Below are 25,859 nucleotides of genomic sequence, written 5' to 3' on the forward strand. Positions count from 1 at the left end.
GTCCTAAGAACTCTATCTAGTTGCTATTTGAAAACATTCAGTGCTTTGGTCTGAATGTTTTCTGTGGCGGAGAATTTCACAGGCTTACCACTGTCATGATCACGGGCAGTTACTTTCACCCCACCTCTGAAATTCAGCTGTTTTGTCCAGATATGGACCAAGGCTGGAATGAGGTTTGGAGCCAAGTGATCCTTTTTTTTGTCCTTTCTACATTCACAGGATGAGGGCATCACTGGCTATGCCAGTTGCTCAGAAGGCAACCTCCAGAAGTCCTTCCCTAAAGGACATTAGTGAAACCAGATGAGTTTTTTCTGACAATCAACAATGGATTCATGGTCATCATTAGATTTGTAATTCCAGATTTTTTTTAATTGAATTCAGATTCCACCGTTTGCCATGGTGGGATTTGAAAATGGGTCCCCAGGAAATTCAATCAATCATAGAATCCCTACAGTGTGGAAACAGGCCCTTTGGCCCAACAAGTCCACACCAACCCTCAGAGCATCCCACCCAGACTCATCCCCCCTTATCTACACATCCCTGAACACTGTGAGCAATTTAGCATGGCCAATCCACCTAGCCTGCACAACCTTGGACTGTAGGAGAAAACTGGAGCACCCAGAGGAAACCCATGCAGACATGGCTAGAATGTGCAAACTCCACACAGTCGCCCACGGATGCAATTGAACCCGGGCTCCTGGCACTGTGAGGCAGCAGTGCTAACCACTAAGCTACCATGCGAAATTATCTGGATCAACAGTCCAGCAATAATACCACTAGGCCATCGCCTCTCCCTTGATCCTAGTGGAATTCAAACTGAACATCAATGAACAGGTTGATTATGAATATGTGCTGTTTAATAGTATTGTTAGTGCCACCTTCATTAACTTTACTGATGAGTGAGAGTAGGCTGTTAGGATGGTAACTATTAGATCAACCGTCTCCTGCTTTTTTATGGAAAGGCATACCTTGATGATTTTTCCACATCATTGAGTAGACAATGTCAGTTACCAAGGAGAAGTGTTTTGCAAGATCCACACTTGCGTGAAGCTATCTTGCCAATATAGTCGGAAGTATAACTCACGTCATTCACTCAATCGCTGCTGTCAATTCTCTGATTGGTGCCTGTACCTAAAAGTCTGCTCCAAAAAAAGTACATCGTAATAGGTATGCCATTTTAAGTCCTCTTTTGCATTGCCTAATGACGAAAAATAGCCTAGTGCACAAAGTTTCCTAATGAAATTCTGCTAATCAGTACTTGCGAAAAAACCAATTATATTACACCATATGTTCAAACTGAAGTTGAATTTAATTAGTCTTGTCATTTGCTCTTATTGTACTACTAATAAATTCATGGTTTTCTACAATTCAACTTTTGATGAAACCACCAAATGGAAAAAAAATGAATTCCTGCTTTTGTTTTGCTGTTGACAAAAAAAAGATTAACATACACCATTTACTTTAACAGCAAGATGAAATTATGCCAGTGAAGTTTGACGAGGCTGTTGTTTGGGTGGCGGCTGAACAACCAATTAAGGACCAACGTTTTCTGCTGAATTCAAAAGTTCTGGAAGTGTGTGGAAATCTTCCAATTTATTGGCTTCGTCCATCATATTTGAAAGGTAAAAAACAGTAGAAGTGAAGCTATCAAAGATTTGGCATGCGGTTTCATGTTTGCATTAAAAAGCCTATTTTGTAATTAATAAATTGATATGTTGAAGTATCCTTGTTCGATCATACCATGCTTATGAGACAAAATTGCATCTGCAGACTGATTACATCAATAATTAATTTCTATCATTACTTTTATATCATTGTTTCAATATCTTGTACATTTTAAATTGAATGGCTGCCTCTTTCCCCAGTGAATTATGTAATCATGATAATGAGAAAGTAAAAATTATTGACTAAAATAACTTGAGGTAGATTTAAAACTTTCATTTCATGTCCAATGTGATTATATTGCATCTTATACAGTGAATACAGGATACCCGTAAATAAGAAATAAGATAATCAAGGTAGTCAGACAAATAACATTTCCTTTAAAAGAGCAAATGTCAGAAAGTTTCTACCTATTAAATCCGTAAATTAGATTTTAGTTTGGAGCTCACTCACAGCAAACCGTTCTTCTCCCTTTTTATGTCAGGTAAACATGAAGAATATGGTGGGTAATATTAATCCACAAGCATTCAACATGTTCACCTGACAATCGTTTTCCCACCTTTTTTATACTTGCATTTTTAAATGAGTCACACTTCCACTAAAACTGGGGATCAAAGTTTAAATGCTTGTCTGCAATTGAGCCCCTACTGTAATCCCTAAGTTAAAATGTGTGGTTTATCTGTAATGGCTTTAGTTGGATTTCAAGTAACTGCAAGTAACTATTATTATGTCATTTTGAAGGTGTGGGGAATACATTCAAGAGTGTTAGTAACCTAGAGCATGAATAGGTTATACTTTACAGTATTTAACCTATTCCAGTTTCTCGAAGGCCTTCTATTCATTGATGATAGGTACTGGCTTTGGTGATGACTGTTTTCTCAATTGAGGATCTGGAATGCATCACTTGAAAGGCTCATGGGGGAAGATTCAATAGCACCTTTCAAAAGCGAATTTTGTATCTATTTCCTCGGGAAAAATTACAGGACTACAGGGAAAAGGATCGGAAACAGACCTAATTGGATAGCCTTTTCAACAAGCCATGATGATATGCATCTCTACAAATGTTCTTCTCAAAGCACTTAATGAATAATGACCAAGAACCACTGATGCCTAACACAAAGCGTAAGATATTGAAAACCGCTAATTATTTTCATAAATCTATAATGGATGTGCCAAAGGCTAGCTTTGAGGCTATATTGATTACAAATTAATGGGCATCTGCTTAAAGATTGCTACTGGTCTAGACAAAAGCCACTTCTGGTTATGCCTTTTTTGGGAACAAAGGAAACTGACGTTTCAATCTCCTGTCCCCTTATTCCGCCATGCTCACTCTCCCTATTGTACTAATGGACTGTCTGCCTTTGTTGACTATAAGTGTGTGTCAACAATTCAGATAACAATACCCATTTATCTACTGTAAGAAAATAACAAAACAAAATCTTTTGAAATGAAAATGTTAGGTACTTCTTTGACGATTATCATAATGTTTTTGAGTAAAACATGGATATATGAAAACAAATGCCAAAGATGCCGTAAACAAGCAGCGTATTGATGCAAAGTAATGTATAAGACACTACTTTCTAATTTCCACATATAAATGGTGCCAATGTACCAGTGGAGTCAATTTCTATTCACATACCTATATAACACCTGGAGGACACAAAAGTATATCTTGTATATATTAGAAAATAGTTTTGGGGGACCAAATCAATATTTTGGATCAACATCAATGAATGAGTAGAGCACTTGTTCTAATTCAGCATTGTATCTTTTTAGACCCAGGATTTTATGATTTTGGAGAACCAGAGAATGCTGAAGAAGATGCATTCACTGCACACTCGGACACTGAAGCCAACAGAAAACGTCCATCACGTTCTGTGGATGATGATCTGCATGACTATGTGAGTGTATAGCAAAACAAAATCTTGTCAGTTCACAAATATTCAGCCATTCTGTGTAAAAAGGAAACTGTTGTTTGTGCTGTGATTCAAACAGTGTAAGAACTTTAATAACCTGGATGACCCATAAGTAATGCAATTCTGTCAAACCCATCTGTAAATCAATTTATTTCATTTTTGGGAAAATCAACCTGTTCAGACACGTTATGACACACCTCTGTGAGCAGGAGTAATATTTCTGATTAAAATTTGAGGTTAGAATTAATTTGGAAGTGAATTGAAGGTAATTGTTACCTAGTATCCACTTGTTATACATAAATAGTAAATTGTTTACTTTGCACAAACTCACAGAACATAGTTTTACCACACAGTGCTAACATTTTATTTTATTAATTTGTTCATTGTACTTAAGGGCACAAGTTTAATGACTGCATCATATGGATTAGTTATTAGCAACTAAATACGGGGTATTCAGTACATGTTGTAATGTTTTTTATGAATATATATATATATAATATACATATATATATATGTTTTATATATATGAGCTGTATTCAGCTGCAATATAAACATTTGCTCATTTCCACATCTGTTTCTCTCTTGCGAAGTCTGCTAAATGTACGAAGTTAATTGACCAGTTATTGTCTGTGCACCTGCAGCTAAATTAGCTGGTAAACACAAGGCAATAATGATGAATTATGTTTTGAGATTGCTTTTGTTAGAAATCAATCTGCATTACGGGGAGAAGCAACCACAACCCTACTTTTGTGACTTAGCAAAGGAATTGGAAATCATTGTAAATTGCCTCTCCATCGTGCATGGTCAAGTTATAAATTGTCCAACATAGAATCCTTGGACACAGTCATCCATTCCTCACAGGTGGAAAGGAAGTCGGTGGGAAGGGAAAATCATTGGACAGTTACATATCCAGCCCATTTCCTCTGCAGAGGAATTCCATTCTGGGCAGGAAGGCTCAGGATTGACTTTCCCACCTGGCCGCCAATTGGAATCGTCAAGTAGTTAATTAACAATGACTTAAGACCCGCTTCTCATCTGCACTGCAGTCATTTCAGCTCCAGGCAGAACAAGAAAGTGGTTGGCCTATCCGACAGGTTAAACCGGTGTGGGAAGGCTGTCAGTTCAGGGGAGAGGAGGCAGTTCCCTCGATCTGCACTAACCTGTACAAGTCTGGGAGGTTATACCATCGACAGGGGTTTAGTCTCTGAGAGGTGACCTTTGTCCTCGCTTCCAGACAGATGGAACCTCCTTGTTGCCTGACCTCCAGTCTTCCTCCATGTGGGAGTCCAGGTGTTGGTGTCCCTGCCGCTGAGGTTTGTTGACCTCCAAATTGTCAGGACTTCCAAGTAGCAGAAGTTCCTCCAGGGCTGTAATTCTGGAAGAAAGCAGCCAATCAGCTGGCTGATTTATGGTAGTTCCTGCAGGCTTTCTGACCGCAATAAGATACAAGCTCTCTTCAGGAAAGCCTTCCACTTTCAGACTTAGTCTGAAAATGAGAAAATCCCAGCCACAGTGTCTACAGCATAGAAGAAGGCAATCTGGCACATCACATGTCTTTTGAAAAGCTGTCCCAATAGACCCTCAGATAACAAGGTGTAGAGCTGGATGAACACAGCAGGCCAAGCAGCATCAGAGGAGCAGGAAGGCTGACGTTTCAGGCCTAGACCCTTCTTCAGAAATAGACCCTCCCTCTTTTGCACATCACTCTGCAATTTCTTCAGATCCAGGAGATCTGAAAGTCCCTTTTGAAAATTACTATTGAATCTGCTCCCTTCAGCTTCTCAAGTGATATTTTCCATGTTGTATGTGGGTCAGGAGGGGCCTGAAAGAGTCACAGAATCCCTACAGTGTAGAAGCAGGCTATTCAGCCCTCGAGCCAACATTGACCCTCTGGAAAGCATCCTACCCGGACCCAACCCCTGCCCTATCCCTGTAGCCCTACAGTTCCCATGGCTCATCCATCTAACCTGCATGTCCCTGAACGCTATGGACAATTTAGCGTCATCAATCCAATTAACTTGCACATCTTTGACTGTGGGAGGAAACCAGAACACCCAGAGGAATCCCATGCAGACACGAGGAGACACCACACAGACGGGTCACCCAAGTGCAGAATCGAACCTGGGTCCTGGGCACCGTGAGGCAGCAGTGCTAACCACTGAGCCACTGCGCTGCCCGTATTAAATATTAACAAAGAGTTGATTTCAATAAAGTGGCTCCTCTACCCCACATTGATGATGTCATGAGGTCTAGGGAGATACTGACATAAAATTAATTGCATGCAACTACGAGCAATTGTGAGGGCCATAAAGAGGCTAAAGTTGGTTAAAGTTGAGTTGAGTGGGAAAATGCATGGTGGAAACAGTATAACTTGGAGAATGTGAAGTAGTCCGCTTTGGTGGGAAGTCAGAATCACAGAATTGAGAAATGTTGATGTGCATCACAATCTGGGTGTCTTTGTTCACCAGTTATTGAAAGCAAACACCATACAGTGCAGCAAGCAATTAGGAAAGCAAATAGTATGTTGGCCTTCATTGCAAAAGGTTTTGGGTACAAGAGCAAGGAAATCTTACTGCAGCTGTGCAGTGCTTTTTTGAGGCCACAGCAGGGGTATTGTGTGTGGTTTTGCTCTCCTTGTCTAAGAAAATGTACGTTTACCAGAATGATACCTGGGACGGCAGGTTTGTGATATGAGGAGAGATTGGGGCAGCTCGGTCTGTATTTGCTGGGCTTTAGGAAAATGAGCAAGAGTTTCATTGAAATATATAAAATTCTGGCAGGACCTGACAGGAATCACTGTTGTCCTGGCAAGGGTGTCTAGAACAAGGTGTCGCAGACTCAGGACGCATGGTAGGCCATTTCACACTGAGACGCGGAGAAATGTCATCTTTGGGAGGGTAATAAATCTGTGTAATTCTGTACCACAGAAGACTGTGGGAGTCTTCACTGAAAATATTTAAGGAAGAAAGGTATTGATTTCTAGGAACGATAGGTATTGAAGGGGATAGAGAGGAGAGGAAGTATGACGTTGAGATGGAGGATCACAATGGATAACAGAACACTCCAGATTGAGTGAATGGCCTGCTCCTATTTTCTATGGTTCTTTGTTTTCAATGTGACCTGTTGAATTCAATCACTGAGGAAACAAATAACAAAATCCAAACTGCAATAATTGAGATTAAATTTTTAATAAAAGACTAAAGAGCAGACCTACGGCCATATTGTGAACAAAAAAGAAATCCTCTAACACAAGTTGGAGATGTGGTGCATAGAATTTGATGGAAGAAACCAGTACAAAACATTAGATACTAGAGAACCTATGCGTACTTCACAGAACAGGATAGCAGACAAAAACACATCCGTCCCTGATGCGCTGAATGCTTTCTATTCTCGGTTCGGGCAGAAAGCCAATGGAACGATATCACCTGCCCTGACGCCCCAGACGCATCTGTTCTCTCAGTCACCGCTGCACTCATCAGATCAGCCTCCTTAAGAGTGAACCCAAGGAAAGTGACTGGCTCAGATGGAGTTCCTGGCCGTGCACTCCGATCCTGTGCAGACCAGCTAGCAGGAGTATACACTGACCTCTCTTTGCTACAATCTGAAGTCCCCACCTGCTTCAAGAAGACCGCCATCATCCCAGTACTGAAGAAAACACATGCTACGTGCCTGAACGACTAGTGCCCAGTGGCTGTGACCTCCATAATTATGAAGTTCTTTAAGAGAGTAGTCATGGCGCGCATCTACTCTGGCCTTCAAGCTAGCCTCAATCCCTTGCAACTTGCCTACTGGTGTAACAGGTCCATGGCATTTCCCTAGCCCTGCACTCATCCCTGGAACATCTGGATAATAAGGATACCTACATCAGGCTTCTACTTATCAACTACAGCTCTGCCTTCAACACTATAATCCCAAACAAGCTAATCTCCAAACTCCGAGACCCAGGTCTCGGCTCTGCCCTCTGCAAATTGATCTTCAGCTTCCTGACCCACAGACCACAATCAGTGGAGATAGACAACAGCACCTCCTCCACAACAATCCTCAACACCAGCACCCCGCATGAATGTGTACTCAGCTACCTCCTGTACACTCATGACTGTGTGGCCAAATTTCATCCGAACGCCATCTGCAAGTTTGCTGACCACTGTGGTGGGCTGGATATCAAACAATGATGTAACAGAATACAGGAAGGAGATAAAATGCTTGGTGTTGTAGTGCAAAGATAACAATCTCTCACTCAATGTCAGCAAAACTAAAGAATTGATGATTGACTTCAAGAAGAAAGGAGGAGGACATGTCCCTACCTACATCAATGGAGCTGAGGTGGAGAGGGTCAAGAGCATCAAGTTCCTAAGAGTGACCCATCACCAACAATCTGTCCTAGACCTCCCACGTGGATGCAACAGTCAAGAAGGCACAACAACGCCTCTTCTTCCTCAGAGGCTAAGGAAATTCGACATGTCCATAAGGACTCTCGCCAACTTTTACACACGCACCATAGAAAGCATTCTACCCAGCTGCATCATGGCTTGGTATGGCAACTGCTGTGCCCAGGACTGTGAGAAACTACAGAAAGTTGTGAACACAGCCCAGCATGCAAACCAACCTGCCGTTCATTGACTGCATCTATACTTCTTGTTGCCATGGAACAGCAGCCAACATCAATGACCCCTCCCATCTATGTTATAATCTCTTCCAACCTCTCCTGTCAGGCAGAAGATACAAAAGCTTAAACACACATACCAACAGGTTCAAAAATAGCTTCTTCCCCACTATTATTAGACTGCTGAATGGATATCTCAAATTTCAAATCTAATGTTGGTCTTGCTTTTGTACACCTCCTGTACAGCTGTAACTTTGTATGCCTCATTCAGTTCACTTTGTGGTCTGTATGTCCTTGAATGGTATGATCTGCCTGCACTGCACGCAAAACAAAACTTTTCACTGTATTTAGATACACATGACAACAATAATCAAATCAAATCAAATCAAACCAAACCATGGCAATTGCATTCTAGCCAACAAACTACCATTTTTCCAAGTCAAAAGAGAACATGTTCAAGGAAGTTTTTTCTGATGAAGGGTCTAGGTCCGAAACGTCAGCCTTCCTGCTCCTACAATGCTGCTTGGCCTGCTGTGTTCATCTTGCTCTACACCTTGTTATCTCTATGTTCAAGGAAGATTGTGAAACCGCCGCTGTTATGATTATAATGAGGTCAGCCAGGTGAACCTCATAGAAGATGAGTTCCCTCACTGGGGCTGTTTATCTGGTTCAATCAGGGAGCCCTGGCTGACATAAAAAGATGACTGTCAGGGATATTGAGGGGAATGCTTGCCTCACTGTAAGACAGTGCTATTGTCAAAGGCTATGCATTTGTAAATAAAATTGTTGACTGGTGAGATGCCAGCCTCTGAAGAGCTATTTCATCCTCATTGTCTGAATTTGAAAAGTCAAAAACTTGGGGGTGGGGTAGTAATGGCGAGGTGAGTGCTAAACGTAAGGATACAAATAAATGCATAACATTAATAGTTATCAAACAAAACCTTTGGGAAGATGTTGTAAATGTGTCTGGAAGGATTTGGAAGGGTTAAATATTTCATTGACTACAATAAATGCTACCCGATGCGGTGATGCCATGAGGAATTGGTTGAAGAGAAAATTAGGATCTTGTGAAAGGTAGATCTAAGGCTAGATTCTCTAAATGGTCTTTGCAGATATTTTCAAAACAACCAGTTCGAGGATACTATTGTAGATCTTGGACTTGGGCTTCTTAGCTCATCATTAGAGTCACTATCACTGCGCCGCAACAGTCCTCATGAATAATCTTTTCAATAATGTGTAGCCTATTGTTACAACCAGCAAACAGTTACTGTAAACTACTTCTATTTACTTTATAAAGATGCATGAGGCCAAAAGGTGCTTACTTTTGCATAATTTAGATCTTGTAAGCCCCTAAAGGATGCACATCTGCAGAAAATATAGTTGGCAGCACAAATAATATTCGGGATTGCAATTTTTCATTTATCTTCCAAATGAGAAAGCTTCATAATCCAAACTCAGTTGAAAAAAATAGACACAGGCCTTCCATAGTTATATATTTTAATCCCAATTCAGAATTTGAAAGTAAATCAGATTTTTGCAACTAGCACTTTTAAAATAGCCATGAGTGAAACTTGTCAGAATTCATGTTGTACTAATCAGCTCAAGGAAATATCCCGATATCACACCACCGTGCCAGTCTGGAAAAGTTGAGATAAAATTAGATCTCTGAATCATTCCCACAGCTGCAGTTGATAATTAGAGGCTTTGTTGACAATATTCTGGAGCAAATTCATGAAAATGTGACATATCGCAGGTAAAATCACCAAGTCCTGTTATTGCTTCATCAAAGCCTGTATCCATTCTTGGAGACTGTAAGGGACTACAGATGCTGGAAGCCAGAGTCAATAGATGTGAAGCTGGAAAAGCACAGCAAGTCAGACAGCATCTGAGGAGCAGGAAAGTCAACGTTTCAGGCTGGAATCTTTCGTCAGGATGGAGGGGCGGCAGTGGCGACGGTGGCGGGGGGAGCCTAGAAGTAAATAGAGGGAGTGGAGCTGGGGTGTAGGTGGGATGTGATAGGTGGATGCAGGTAAGGGATTATTGTGGTTGATCAGTGGAAAGGGTGGAGCGGATAAGTGAGTAGAAATCCTCCCTGGACTGACCTATCCCCTTCCTAACTCCCCACCTACACTCACCTTTACTGGCTCCATTCCCGCCTCTTCGACCTGTTTGTTTCCTCTCCACCTATCCTCTCCTCTATCCATCTTCTATCCGCCTCCCACTCTCTCCCTATTTATTTCAGAACCCCCTTCCCCTCCCCTCCCCCTTTTCTGATGAAGGGTCTAGGCCCGAAACGTCAGCCTCTCTGCTCCTATGATGCTGCTTGGCCTGCTGTGTTCATCCAGCCCTGCACCTTGTTGTCTCTGAGTAGAAAGATGGACAGGTTAGGTCAGGTCAGGGAGGCGAGGAGGACGGGGAGGGCTGGACATGGTATAACGTTGAGATTGGATGAATTTTGAAGCTGGTGAAGTCAATATTGAGGCCATTGGTGTGTAAGCTCCCAAGGCAAAATATGAGGTGTTGTTCATTCAGTTTATGTTTGGCCTCATTCTGATTATGGAGGAGGCCAAGGATGGACATGTCGCCAGGGGAATGGAAGGGGGAATTAAAATGGACAGCAACCAGATGGTCAGGTTGGTGCAGAGCGCAGATGCTCCACAAGCCAGTCCCTAAGTCTGCATTTGACCACATTAGGAGCAACGGGTACAATAAAGCAGGTCGGATGAAGTGCAGGTGAATCTTTGCTGGATCTGGAAGGATTCTTTGATACCTTGGATGGAGGTGAGCGGGGAGGCGTGGGGGCAGGTGTTGCACCTCCTGCGGTTGCAGGGAAAGGTACCAGGTGTGGTGGACAGGTTGGTGGGGACTGTGGAGCTGACAAGGAAGTCACAGAATGAACAGTCCCTGCGGAAAGTGAACAGGGGTGGGGATGGAGATATCTTTTTGGTGGTGGAATCTGATTGTAGGTGGCAGAACTGTCGGAGGATGATGTGTTGGATTCAGAGGTTGGTGTTGGTGGGGTGGGTACATGAGGACTAAGGGGACTCTATCCCTACTGTTGTTGGGGAAGGGGTTTTGAGGGCAGAAGCGCAGGAAATGGAGGAGATGCAGTTGAGGGCACCCTTAATTGGAGAGGAGGGGTAACTACAGTCCCTAAAGGAGGAGGATATCTAGGATGTCCTGGAGTAAAATGCCTCATCCTGTGAGCAAGTACAGCGGAGGCAGAGGAATTGAGAGAATGGCATAGCAATTTTCATTAGAGGGTGGGTGAGAGGACGTGTAGTTGATCCATTCTGTTTGATTTTTAAATAGGATGGGCTACAAAGAAGAATAATGCATTACCCATGATTTTCTCTTTAGTATCTTGTGAAAAATTCAAAATATATTTTTCACTAATAAGGCAATTTATTAACTCCAAAATCAAATCTACTGCAAAACTCTGATAAACCAGTGCGGGAGGGATTTGAAATTTGTCTTGCAAAATAGTTGATTATTTGTTCCTATCCCATTTTATATTCCACCCAATTTTCAAAGAAAAACAGTGTATAGAGGGCAGGTGTGTTGTCATCAGTTTTGTATTACTGTTGAAGTCAGGTTTCACTCCCACTGTGCCTTTCATATGTTAAAGACCAATTGAAAGGTTGTTCACTGTTTATGGGTGTCAGGGCAGGGAACAGATTTTCTACACCCATCCCTGGAGGCATTAAACTGTTAGGATACAATAAATATATAAGATATGTGTAACAGGGTCTTATGGCACAGTGAAGCAGAAGATCTGAGTTCAAAACCCATCTGCCCAGAAGTTGTGTCTGAACAGGCTACTTGAAATAACTATAAATTGGGTATGGGAAGCCCACGTTCCCATCGGAACTCCCCCAATTGACCATTAATTATTTTGACAGGAAATCAGACAGACTCCCAGCTTAAGTTCTCAATGCATCATGTAACCCGATCATTCCGTTTGACTGGTCCATGATAACTGTCATAGGATTGACTGGCTCTAAATTCTACAGGCACCTTGAATAGATTTACTTCAATATCACCCCTACTTTGAGTTACTTTAGTTTAGTCTCGCCATAATCATAATTGAATTAACATGCAGACTAAACACACTTATTCAGCAAGTAATTGAAGCTACTATCTTCAAAGTCTTAGCTTTATCCCAAGTTCTCCCGTGCTTTCTAAATGATTATAAATTGTTCATTTAAATCTTTGTGAACTGGTTGCAGACTACTGCTTATTTCATCACTTTTTAGTTCCCTCCTGTTACTGTTTCCTGCCACAAATAACAGCCCATAACTAAACCTATTTGAAGATTTGAGCTTTGTACAGAAGTATCTGCCGTAACCGATATGAAGCATCTTCTGAAGTGAGGCGAGACAAAATGGGTCTCAACCCAATTATAATGAAAGGGCTCAGCATTTGCTTAGGGCAGGTTATCCCAGCTTATTTCATGGGTTAAATCATGCCTCAATTGATGTGCAGGTTTTGGCTCGACTGCAGAATGCAGGAGATGAGGGATGTATCTGGAGGGAATCACAACAGGAGTTAAAATTCACAAAACATCTCAATCAGCTTTGCTAAGATTTTCATTAAATTATTGATCCGACTGTCTCTGCAAAATGTCATGATCCCAAGTTCACATTTCACTTTCTTTGATTTGAGTTTTCAAGGGAGAATTAATTCTTCATTTCTGACTTTCAGGGAGAAGGCATCTAATTTAACTGTGAATCTCAGATTTCATCAGTAGCTTTCGGTTAAGTGCACTGAGAAAAATAGCACAAAATTATTCAGGCAAGGAATGTCCTGAATCCCATCAAGGAGGAACAAGGAGGAAACCATTGATCCCTTTCAGCCCCTCCTCTATTCCATTAGACTATGGTTGATCTGTACATCAACGCCATACCCACCTTGGTTTATTTCCCTTGATACTGTCTTGCAACAAATTTGTATCAATCTCAGTTTGGAGAGTTTTAAATGTCCCACCATCCTCAGCCCTTTGGATTCAAAAGGCAGAATCTTTCCAGTCTCTGAATGACATGGACAGTCCAAATCAGTTGGAAAAATATAGCCAGATTGGAAAAGGGAGACCCTTGATATTAAGAAAAACAAACTCCACTTTTCCACCTAGAATTTTAAAGGCGAGGCGGGAATCTCGTGAAAAAGTAGCAAGGGCGGCCATTTGCATGCATTAAAGCGTCATTATTACCAATTCTTGCCCCATTTATGTGCAATTTGCTATTGTCCCAAGTAGTGGAGAGAAACAAGATGGCAACAATTCCCAACAAATAGGCTGAGGTGTTACCTGATTTCAATTTGCAGTCTGCTTTTCCAGCACTCCATCTTGGCCTGTGTTCTCCAACATGTCTGGGCATGCTCTATGGCCAGTCACTGCTTGTACCCCCCATCAGACACAGATCTGCCTCACCATATCATTGTGGCATGTCTCCAACTCACTTAGAATAAAGTCCACCACTTCATTACTACATTTTGAAGCTCACTGGCTCCTTTCATTGTAATGCTGCCACCAGACAGCTTTACATAGAGGATTGGCGCATCAGAACAGGGTGCATCTCGGGGCTCTTAGCTTATTTCCTGAGTGCTCATTCACTTTGTATCTGCTTGGATACTCTCTGCATCTCACCTTGTCTTGCCATCTCATTCGTGTTATCGCGTGGCATCGTGCTGTGTCAATGCCACACCTGCAGAGTGTACCAGGCATTTATATAGCAAACACAATGATTGTGCTTCAACTGAATGGCCATATCTCAAGATGATAAGTTTCTTGAAGATGAGGTTCCAGCGCTTGGAACAGTCTCAGGTGGGTTTGTCGTGCACAGCAGCCAGTATATGCCACATAGCCCTAGAATACTATGCATGAAGAAGGCAGAGAGAGTATGTGGAGGAAGCTAGAGAGCTGGGAGTGCAGCAGCAGAATTCCAGGAAGGAAGATGAGGACATTGAGAAGGAGGAACATCACTTTCAATATGATGGAGTGACGCAGTGTCGGGCGCAATAAAGCCAGACAGGATTTGACCCACCCGCTGCCAGTAGATTGTGAGTTGGATGAGGCCATCATCCAATTTGCTTTTGTTCAAAAGACATTTATCCCAACTTATTCGGTTTTCCCCATTTTGTTTATCGCTTCTTCACTTTTACCACTGTTAAATAAAAGTTAACATTGTGCGCCTTTTTGAAGGGTTTCTAACACATGATGGTCCTCCTTTTGAACAATGACAATATGTTATGCTGTGCTAGGTGATAGGGAAAGAATAGGTTTCCCTTACTCAGTGTTCTAACATGATATAGTACTAGGGACAGGTAGTCTCTGTAGCTTCATTCTTGTAGCTGCAGTTACAATGACAGTCAAGCAAACGGGTGATGATGTGAGATAACAAGGTGTAGAGCTGGATAAACGCAGCAGGCCAAGCAGCATCAGAGGAGCAGGAACGTTTGGTTTGGAGCTGACGTTTCGGGCCTAGACCCTTCTTCAGGAAAAGATGTGAAGTGGCAATACGTTTACCAGTCGGAGCTTCTATATCCAAAGCAGTGTGACCTCTGTCACTCATATGCCCTCGGGAGCTTTCCTTTTCATTTCCCTGCCATTACACAAGCTGTGAAGGGCAATTAGTGACTGGCAGCGTTGGACCCGGTGCACGACTGGGCTTTATGTTAGACATGGACAACAGTGAGCTCCTCCACCAATGGTGAGCATGCAATAGCAGGAGCACAGTGCTATAGGGTGTGGTGTGTACACCACGATGTGAGCAGGGGAGAACTGCATGAACTAATTGCATGAAACCTCCTGAAATTGACACGAAATTCACACAATTTCTGGAAACATTCATAGCATATTGGGCTTTTTTTAATGTTCATTCATGGGATCAGGGCGTCACTGGCTAGGCCAGCATTTATTGCCCATCCCTAATTGCCCAGTGGGCAGTTAAGAATCAACCAAATTGCTGTGGGCCTGGAGTCACATGTAGGGCAGACCAAGTGAGGACGGCAGTTTCTTTTCCTAAAGGACATGAGTGAACCAAATGGATTTCCCCGACAATTAACAATGAATTCATAGTCAGCGTTAGACTCGTAATCCCAGATTTTCATTGAATTCAAATTCCATCAACTACCATGGCAGAATTGAATCCAGGTCCCCAGAACATTACTTGGGTCTCTGGATTAACAGTCCAGCATGGACTGCGTGGCCTTTGCACTGCCTACGCACTCACTCAACTTCTCACAACCTGCACCTGCCCTAACAGCTGTGCCAGCCACTATCATCTCACTTGATCCCTCTCTTGATGATGCAGAGAGGCTGGCACAGATCAGGTGCCAGTGTCCAGGAATGTGGAGTATATACAGCTGCTGCCCTGAAATGTTTCTGCCAGTATCCAAGACGGAGGTCCAGAAAAGCAAGTAGCAATCTGGAGTCATCAGATACTCCTCTCAGACTTTCAGTTTGGAAATTCTCAGCATCGAGTTTCTGTCCAGGACAGTAGGAGAAACAGAGAGTGCATTTTAATGAGGTGAGATTAGGCAATAATGAGGATAACAATGTCTCTAATGACAATAATCCCTGTTCATAGGCCTCTTGCCATTCACTGAGTGAAAATCTTATCTTGGTGTCTGGAACTCTGCTGGACAATGTGACTTTTGCTCTCAACATTGAGAAAGATCTCAGCCAACTTCTCACCCATTTCTCCCGCATTTCTTGCCATAATCCGTGCCATTCAGGACCAGTGGAGGTTCTGCCCATAGTTTGGCTTTAACTACATAGTCAACATCTTAAAATCATTTTTAAGCACCTCACTTGGATCATCCTTCAGTGCTTCATATTGGGAGAAATAAAAGCCAGGTGGTGCAAGTTGCCTGCAAGTTAATCTTGTTCTGAGAATCTCAACCTGTTATGGATGTAGTTAGAGTCATAGAGTCAAACAGCACAGAAAAGGCCATTCAGCCCATCAAGTCTGCAGTGACAATAACTACCATTAAAGGCGTCCTAGTCCCAATTTCCTGATCTAGTTGTATGATGGTGCCTTTCAAGACAGTGGATCAGGTGATCTAGCGGAAGCTAGGGGAGGCAGTCTAGGGACCAACTGTGGAGCTGAGAGGATGCACAATAAAGTATTCCCTATTCTAATTTACCCTGCATCTACCTCATGTCCTATTTATGGTTCTAGTGAACTATAAACACGATACAACCAAGATACTAATTGAGGCTGTATAAGTGTTCCTGGGCTGGAATTCTTGTTCACAGTTCCTTAATCTTCTACACAAGCCCTCTGTTATAACTGAAAAACAGAGATTAATTCTTAGCCTCAGTTTTTTAAATGTTGCTGTATAACTACCCAGGCCCCTTTCTGAGAGATTGACCACAGTTTGACTGAAGACAACTGAAGCCTTTGGAACTATGAGCAAAAATAAATGCCTGTTTTGAAAAGAAGAAGAGAAATTGTGAACTTGGATTTATGTATTGATAATCCATCTAAACAGAGTTACATTTGCTATATACAAGCTTCTATTTTGAGCATATTTCACAGATCCATCATATTTTGTTGTAATTGTGAAAAAACTCTTTAAAAGAATAGAGAGGTAAATACTAGATATTTTCTGAGCTGAGCTGAAACTTAATTTACCAGTACCAGTCTATGTGGAAACCATTAAGCACTCACTGCCACCATACCACCCCACCCCTCTACCCCCATTTATCTTCAGTCCTTTAATTGACTCCAATGTACAAAATTCAGATCTTAACCTTTCAAAGACACTGTTCCACCCTGATACATAAGTATTGCATCTTGTGTCATGCAGATTTTTTTTAAATCATACTCTCCGACTTAGTATGAACAAGGTTTTAAGAGATTTACTAGTGACTGATTAAATCATTTCCATTGGAATTTTCTCCGCCAGCTCTACTGATGCTTGCAACAAATGTACATCTCTGAGAAGTTCCTTCGGCTCTATCTCTATAACCCCGACATACTTTGCAGACTTTAGCTTCAGCGCTGAAATTATTCTTGCACACCCCAGTTTCTCTGTGCTAACCCAACTCCACAACCAAAGAATAGACAGAAAGTCAGAAGTAAGTCTCAAATAAGTTTTGCTGAAATAATGACTGGAGGGCGGGTTGGGGGTGGGTTGCTGTTAAATGACAGTGTGAAAGTGCTGTAGCAAAATAGACAGTTCACTCAATATCATACAATACACAGATTCCACATGCAACAGCCCTCCACACTAAACCGGCAATACCTCAACCAGAAGGACAACCTCTTATCGGCATTTTCTAATTAACCTGTTGAGGAATGTTGTTACAACCTCTGGAGTTGGTATGACCTGAACCCAGGCTTCCTGGCTCAACATCCTCTTGAACAAAATGTCCAGGTTATGGCCATATTCAGCCAATTATGTGTAGCAGTTTTAAAAACCACCTAGAGGAGGTGCCTGAGTGCTAACCAGACAACCCACTTGAGAGTAGTAGAGCCAGCCAAAGGCAGACAAGTACCATTCTTATCAGTGGGGCTCTTGAAGCCAACCTTCTTTTCTATACAGGTTGTTAGGTAATATCCACAAGGTACAGGGAAGCAGTATGTTATGATGGTGGTTACTGTCCCTGCCTGCCATGTGGGAGACCAGGGTTCAAATCCATGAAAGGAAGTGGCTGATGGCTGTGTGTAAATAAGTGAGTGATTTTTTTTTTAAGGGCTCTTCTGGTGCAGTGGTAGTCTTCCTGTCTTAGAGCCAGGAGGCCCATGTTCAAATCTCACCTACTCCAGAGGTGTGCAACAGCATCACTGAACATGTTGATTATAAAATATTTAGAAGAAGGTGCATCCCAATTTATGGTAAAGTGCAACACTCTTACAAGGAGCGTTATGGCTAAAACAAATATGGAACATATCAATCAGAAAAGTGATGTTCAGCCTGGGTACAGAAGTGGAGACCATGGTGTTCTTGCTGGTACAGTGAAAACTAATTGAAACCAATAGCCAGGAAGACTGGCTCTCAACAACTCCCAAGTGATTTGTGTGAGTGTTCTGTTTTATTTCCATCTCCAGGGCCAAGCTATACCTTGGGTGGTATCTCTTAAGGGAATTGTACCTTTCCTAGAAGTAGAGCTACTGAGCAATTACAAAAGAAGCTAGGTCACAGGGTGACATCAGATAACATGGAATGAGAGCCTGGTTTTGTAGGACTCCAATTAAGGTGACCTCTTTTACTATCCTCTTTATATAGTTATGTTCAATAAAGCCTGGTGCTGTTCACTCACAAGAGTACATCTCACATTTCTAAAGTGTTAAGGGGGGCAGTGACTGGGATTTCTTCGGTGTCGTCTCTTTAAGGAAAGCCCTGAATTAACTGCCACTCAGGGGCACAACTGGACAACAGTGGACCTTCCCTGGGATCAAGAACATGGAGACAGACATCCCAGCCACTGAGATTTCCCTGACAATGATTTACCAGCTGCACCCACAGGTTGATGGGGCCTGCTACTAGAATCATACCCACTTATGGCCTAGAATTGTTGCTAAATCCTAGGCCACAGGTCAATGATGGCAAGGGGCCAGTGAGGCCCGGGTTACACAGAAGCCGGATGAGTGCATCTGCGGAAAGACGAAGTAGTATCAATAGAGGATAGCTGCTGATGTCGGAGGGGGAGATTTCAGGTCATGTGTAAAAGGATTTACTCCAAGACAGTCATGCAGGGATTCTCTCTGCTCTGTATGTAAAATACATGATTCAATAAACGTACAAGTATATGAAATTACAAATTAGGAACGGAAGCAGGCCATCCAGTTCTTCAGGCCTGATCTACCGTGAAATAAAACCCATGGCCGATCTGTTTCATGTTCCAGGTTCCACATTGTTATCTATCTCCAATAGCCTTTGATTCCCTACCTAAAAAAAGCCTATCCAACTCCATCTTAAAAATATTCAGTGACCTTGCCTCCATTGCTTTCTGAGGCACAGTGTTCCAAAATAGCACAAACCTCCAACAGAAAACAAAAACATTTCCTCTGTTCTAATAGGGCAATGCCTAATTTTAAAACAGTGTTGCCTAGCTCTTGACTGACCCACAAGAATAACTATTCTTTCTATGTCTATCTTGCTAAGACCATGCAGAGCCTTATAAACTTCAATTAAATTGCCCCTCATTCTCCTAAACTCCATAGAAAACAAGCCCGGCCTGTGCAATCTTTATCACAATGCAACCTGCTCATTCCCAATATCAGTCCAATAAATCTCCTTTCAACTGCCTCCAAAAAAGGAAATCAAGACTGCACACAGTATTTGAAATGTGGTCTCACAAAAGTCCTCTATAATTGAAGCTTAATGTCTTATACAGGTAGTTCTCCTATAATGTGATAATTGAGTTCTTGTGTGACCTCACGCTACAGAAAATCATGTTATAGGGAAATCGCTATAGAAAATTGCTGTACCTCTACAGCAGAAGGTTCAAGTTATCCAAACAACGTCCACCTGGTTCGGCCACATCTGGAGTATTGTGTCCAGTTCTGGTCACGTCATTACAGGAAAAATGTAGAAGCGTTAGAAAAGGTGCAGAGGAGATTTACCAGGATGTTGCCTGGAATGGAGAGAAGGTCTTACGAGGAAAGGTTGAGAGAGCTAGGGCTTTTCTCTTTAGAACGACGAAGGATGAGAGGTGACTTGATAGAGGTGTACAAAATGATCAGAGATATAGATAGAGTAGACAGCCAGAGACTTTTTCCTAGGGTGGAGGTAGCTTTTACGAGGGGACGTAGTTTTAAAGTGAAAGGAGGTAGATATCGGGGAGACGTCAGAGGTAGGTTCTTTACTCAGAGAGTGGTAGGAGCGTGGAATGCATTGCCGGAGAGGGTAGTGGAGTTGGCCTCATTAGGGGCATTTAAGCGGCTATTAGATAGGCATATGGATGATAGTATAAGGTAGCGGTGGAGGTTGGATAGACCTTAGGTTTAAGGTAAAAGTTCGGCACAACATCGTGGACCAAAGCACCTGTACTGTGCTGTACTGTTCTATGTTCTATGTTCTATTCATCAATCGCATTACAGCCAATTCAACTGAACGAAACACGCTATATAGCAGAACTACATGTATTTGATTCAAATATGTAATAAAGGCTACCATTCCACCAGATTTTCTGACTATATGCTGTACCTGCATTCTAATTTTTGTGACTCATTCACTAGAATGCATAGATCTCTGTGTACCCTGGAATTCTGCCCATCAAGCTCTTCAACTATGTCACTGATATTGATGATAAAATGATATGTGTGCAGTACAGACCTCTACAACACATACTACCAATCTGAATTTGACCTTTTTGTACATGTACCCTGTTTCTGTCCACCAGCCAATATTTCATCCAAAATAAAGTATTACCCCCTACCCAATTAGCTCATTCTTTGCTCAATAACCTTTTATGTGGAATCTTGTCAAATGTTTTCTGCAAATCTAAGCATAGTACATCAATGGATTCCCCTACATCCACTGTGCATCTTACTCCTTCAAAGCATTCCAATAAATTGGATAAACACAATTTCCCTGTCAGAGAAACATACTGACTGTTCTCAATTAATGTAAGTTTTTTTCTAATTGTTCCATTATAACTTCCTCAATGATCAATTCTAACAGCTTTTCCCACAGCCGACATCAAGCTAGCTGGCCTATTGTTTCCTGATTTCTGCCTCCCTCCTTTCTTGTTTAGAGGGATTGTATTTGTTATTTTCCAGTCTGATGGAATCTTTCCAGAATCTGATGATTTTTGGAAAATAACACCAAAGCATTTGCTACCTCAATGGCCACCTCTTTTAATACCCTAAGATGAATTCCATCTGGGCTCAGAGACTCAGTGCTCAGTAGCACTTTGCTTATGTCTATAATTTCACCAAGATCTTTTCTTCCTTCAGCCTCCAGACTTGTAGGTACTGATGTAATGGTTTTGTATCCTCTATTGTGAAGACAGAAGCAAAACATTCATTTGTTACAGTTGTTATATCTTTATTATCTAGTATTATCAATTAACTCTACAATCTCACCCTCTGGAGCACAAACATTTCCTTTACTTTTGCTTTTCCTTCTTAGATTCCTATTGAACTTCTTGTTATCTATTTTACATTTCCAACAAATTTGTTTTCATACAATTTTTTGTAATTTCGTTAACTTTTCTTTGAGTTCTGACCAATCATCTGACCTGTCACTCATCTTTGGTAGTTATATGCTTTTCCTTAGGTTTGATGCTCTCTTTAACTTAGTCAACCACAGATGGTGATCATTCCCTTGGAATTTATTTTTGTAGTGGGAATATACTTGTTCTGCCTATTCTGAAATGTCCCCTTAAAGGGATATTTCACACCAGCCACGGCTTCCCTATTGATATATCTCCTTGGCTAGTATCCTTTCACTTCAGCAGGTTCAGCTTTCATGCCACATAGTTGCCCTTTTTTAAGTTGAAAATACTTGTCTTAGACCCAGTCATCTTCCTTTCAACCAGATATAAAACTAAATCAATGTAAGATCACTGCTATCTGGGAGTCATTACTCTGAGGTCATTAATTAATCCTGCCACATTGCACAATACCAACATACACTTTGGTCAGTTCCAAAATGAGCTGCTATCAGAGACTACTTCATGAGCATTCTACGAACTCCACAGAGATTCCTATTACCAATCTGACTTTTCCAATTTATATGTAGATTAAAATCACTTATAATTATTGTAGTTCACATTTATTCATTTCAGTGTACATTATCAATTCATTTACTTTGTTATGAATGGTTTTGCACATTCTGATAGAGAGAGTTAGGTGTTTTTTTTGATATCTTCCTGACATCTAGTCTTGATACATTCATGGAATTTTTCTCTAGCCCTTCACGGCATGTCTGAGCTTTATTTTCCACATCAGTATTTTGCTCTCTTTCCTTGATTCCATCCCCAATTCATTACAACCACCCGAGCTTGCTCCTTCATGCCCCAAGTTTAAATGCATTTCTACGTCCTGTTATGTGACTTGCAAAGAACATCAGTCCAGGTTCATTTCAGGTGCAGACTGTCCCAACAGTACAGTTACCAGTGCTCCTCGAACCAGAGTCCACTTTTCCCAAACCAGTCTTTGAGTCATGTATTCACTTCTTTTAATCATTCTGTGCCGATTTGCACATAGCTCAGAGAGTTATCCAGGCATTATTACCTCTGAGGTTGGGTTTCGTAACTTGAGCACCGAAATTCTCATTCTGTGTCAGTAGAACCTCTGTCTGGTTTTATAACCAACATGAATCACAACCATTGGATCCTCCCCTTCCCACTGCAAATTCATCACCAGCCAGAGTGCACAACCTTTATTGGACTCTCAGTCATTGCTGCAGAGAACAGTTTTTTTTTCATTTGATTTGATTTAATTTATTAGTGTCATGTGTACCCAAGTACAGTGAAAAGCTTTGTTTTGCGTGGAGTGCAGCAGATCATAACATAACGAGGATCAGTGCCCTTTACTATACAGTTCCCCCGTTACCAGTACCTTCCTTCTTACCTGCATTTCTCGAATGGTTTCCTGTCCCACAGTGTCATGTCCAGTAAGCTCCCACCCTGCAGCCATCACCCTCATCCAAGCAAGCTGAGAAGAGTTCAGATCTGTTGGACAATTGTAGAGACTGACACTGCTGTGCTCCCGGGTCCTTTTACTTGGTTCAGCTGCAGTCAAGCCTTGCTGTCCCTGACCACTGACCAAATCAGAAGACACTATCTTGAGGGGTATCGTTACCTCCTGGCATAAATTGTCCAGGTAATATTCCCCCTCCTTGGTCATTGATGTGGAACAGGTCTTGTTAACCAGCCCCTTAAATACACAGTGGCTGTGTTACAGCAACAGAACTCTGCTGGGAGCAACAGGAACGCACCTGGTGGGGCCCAGAACTGGCATGAACATTTAAAACGAACGAAAGCAACAGCAGTAGCCATGTTCCCACATTAAAACAGGGCAAGAGAACAAAGCAACAGTACAGTGAAATGGGAGGAAGACTGCAGAGATTTAAAAAAGGTTAAGAAAAGAAATCACTGCACTTTCAAATGAGGACTGACCAACTGGGGGTGAGAACCATCAAACACAGAAGTAAAATCTCGAGGCAGCTACACTCCAGCGATAAGTGAGGCTGGCGGAGCATACAGCAGACAGACTCCGAAAATAAAAAAAATCAGGATTCATACCTGGAATCCTGCCCTTCTTGGAACTTCAAATCCCTACCAGCTACAACACAGACTAAAGGAAATTCAGGCAGCACAGAAAGCAAATGCAGAGCAAGCAAATATCGGAGCATATTGCCTCAACAGATGGCTGGTGTATGGTCCTGAGGACATTACCCTACAACAGTACTTTGAACAATGTCCATACCTTAATATGGAATGCACTGCCTGGAAATGTGGTGGAGGCAGGTGTAATTGAAGTATTCAAGAGGGCATAGGATGGTTTTCTGGATATGGGGATATGGGGAGGGATATGGGGAGAAGGCAGGAGATTAGCACTAGGTGACCAAACAGGTGCCAGCACAATGGGCCAAATGGCCTCCTGCTGCATAGTAATCATTCTGTGATTCTGAGTTCAATCTCCCACTATATGTCAAGCCTCATCTTCTATCAAGGCTAAATATTAAGGGTATTTAGTCTTTAATTGAAAGACCTTAACATTTGTTTTCACACGCACACCTTGTCATTTCAAAGTCTTTCACATGCTGTGATAGAAGCAGTAAATATCTCAAAACCATCTGTGCAAAAGTAGAGTTTTTGATTTGTTTTAAGACAATGGTAGAGAAATATCTTCATCTAGTGTTATTTCTGGTTTAATTCTTGCGCCATTCTTTGCTGATGCTATTGGAAAAGACTATGTGAGACATACAGGTAGTGGCCTGTTACACTGCCTGTCCCCAGCAAGTTCAGTTTGGTGTGCGTGGCACTCAAAGAAGTGCACTATACAATCTATACATATCTCTCCCATCGTCTCTTTAATTAAATAGAATCAATCCAAGTTGAATCAAGTCCTTCAGCTCTCCTATAATGGTTATTTGGAGGCTCTATCGGTTGTTGTTTTGTGTGAAGTGAGTTCCTGCTCACTTCTTAATTCCTTTGCTCTTACCCAATTATCCACTTAATGGAAAAGGCTTTTGAGTTATCCATTGCCTCGTCTAGTTCGGGGATTTCTGATTTAACTTAATATTTCAGATTTAACTTAATATTTATTGAAGTGGATAGCTTTCCACTGTTTGCCATTTTCTTCTTTGTATTTACATATATTTCCTGGAAAATGGAGCATCCTGGCTTTCCAAATGCTGAGATTAATCTACGATAGTTTGCTCTTCCTATGTAAATTGCATTTTGAAATTTTAGACTACACTTGCCTGTATCTAATGATATTATTTCCATCCCATCACAATCTCATCTGGAAAACTCTATTTTGAACCAGAGTCTCTCTCTGTATCACAAATTATCATTACATTGAAAAAGTCCTGTTATAGCATAAGAATTAGGTATACTTGCATTCTTGATTAAGAAACCAAGTTGAGAAGCAAAAACACTGGACAATAAATGTTACTGAAACTTTCTGCCAAAGAACTGTTTATTGTTTTTTATTTATTTTTCTGAACAGCTATCTTTTAAAATTACCTCAGAGAAAAACCTATTACCTTTTTTGCAATAGCTGTTAAAAATAAGACTCACAATCACTTCAGTAAAAATTATTTCCCCTGCCACAAAAGTAGTATCATATATTATTGCCAGACTTCAGGAGTGCTATTTTGCAAAGTAGTGCTGTCCAACGATGCAGGTATGGAAGAGAAGACTGCCCTCATTTTGAATTATATAGCATAACATGATTTTGCATGAAGAACTGTATTGAAAATTCAGTCTTGTGTGATTTGTAACTGTATTCAGAAATTCTCTAGCTGAAATATGGTGCAAACAACAACTTGTATTTAAATTGCCCCTTTAACATAGTAAAACCTCCCAAGGTGCTTCATAGAAGTGTTATTAAACAAGTTTGTCACCAAGCTACTTAAGAAGCTCTTAGGAGATGTGATCAAAAGCCTGGTCCAAAAGGTGGTTATGCAGAAGTCAAAGAGGCCCTTCCAACCCTGAGAATTCCTTAGACATAGTTATTGGGACAATCATAGCAATTTTAAAATTCATTTTAGCATATAGGTGTTGCTGACGAGGCTAGTATTTATTGCCCATTCCTAATTACTCTTAGAAGATGGTGGTGAGCATTTATCTTGAACCACTGAGGAGTTTGATTTTGGTTACTTCAGAGGACAATTAAGTGTCTTCAACTTTGATTTGTACAATTAACAGTAGCTTAGATTAATAATGTTGTCAGGCAATGCTAATACAGCTCCCTCATTCTGTCAGAATCAGCAAACTCTCTCATGTCAGTCACATATTATTAGAAACATGTTCCATAGACAAAAGCCTGAAGATACGCAGACAAAAACTAATATGATTTAGCATTCTTGGGGATTCTTTGATTTTTGGAAAAGTGCACAACTTCTGGTGGCATTGCTGAGCAAATGAGGTGACAAACCTTAAAATTGGAACTGTCCAGGGTGAATTCATGCAAATAGCAGAGAAAATCAAGATAACAAGGTGTAGAGCTGGATGAACACAGCAGGCCAGGCAGCATCAGAGGAGCAGGAAA

The 25,859-nt window shown here is 41.4% G+C and overlaps 1 protein-coding gene across 1 annotated transcript in view; it reads left to right on the forward strand.

Annotated features, from left to right (window-relative positions):
• The window catches only part of tnmd (tenomodulin), a 170,509-nt gene that overhangs the window by 141,582 nt on the left and 3,068 nt on the right, over nucleotides 1–25,859 (forward strand). The window contains exons 5-6 of the mRNA XM_048605258.1: nucleotides 1,469–1,622; nucleotides 3,439–3,563. Of these exons, the coding sequence (XP_048461215.1) occupies nucleotides 1,469–1,622; nucleotides 3,439–3,563 (279 nt within the window). The remainder of the gene's footprint in view (nucleotides 1–1,468; nucleotides 1,623–3,438; nucleotides 3,564–25,859) is intronic.

This window comes from Rhincodon typus, chromosome 14 (assembly GCF_021869965.1).
Source record: "Rhincodon typus isolate 14 chromosome 14, sRhiTyp1.1, whole genome shotgun sequence".
Lineage (NCBI taxonomy): Eukaryota > Metazoa > Chordata > Chondrichthyes > Orectolobiformes > Rhincodontidae > Rhincodon > Rhincodon typus.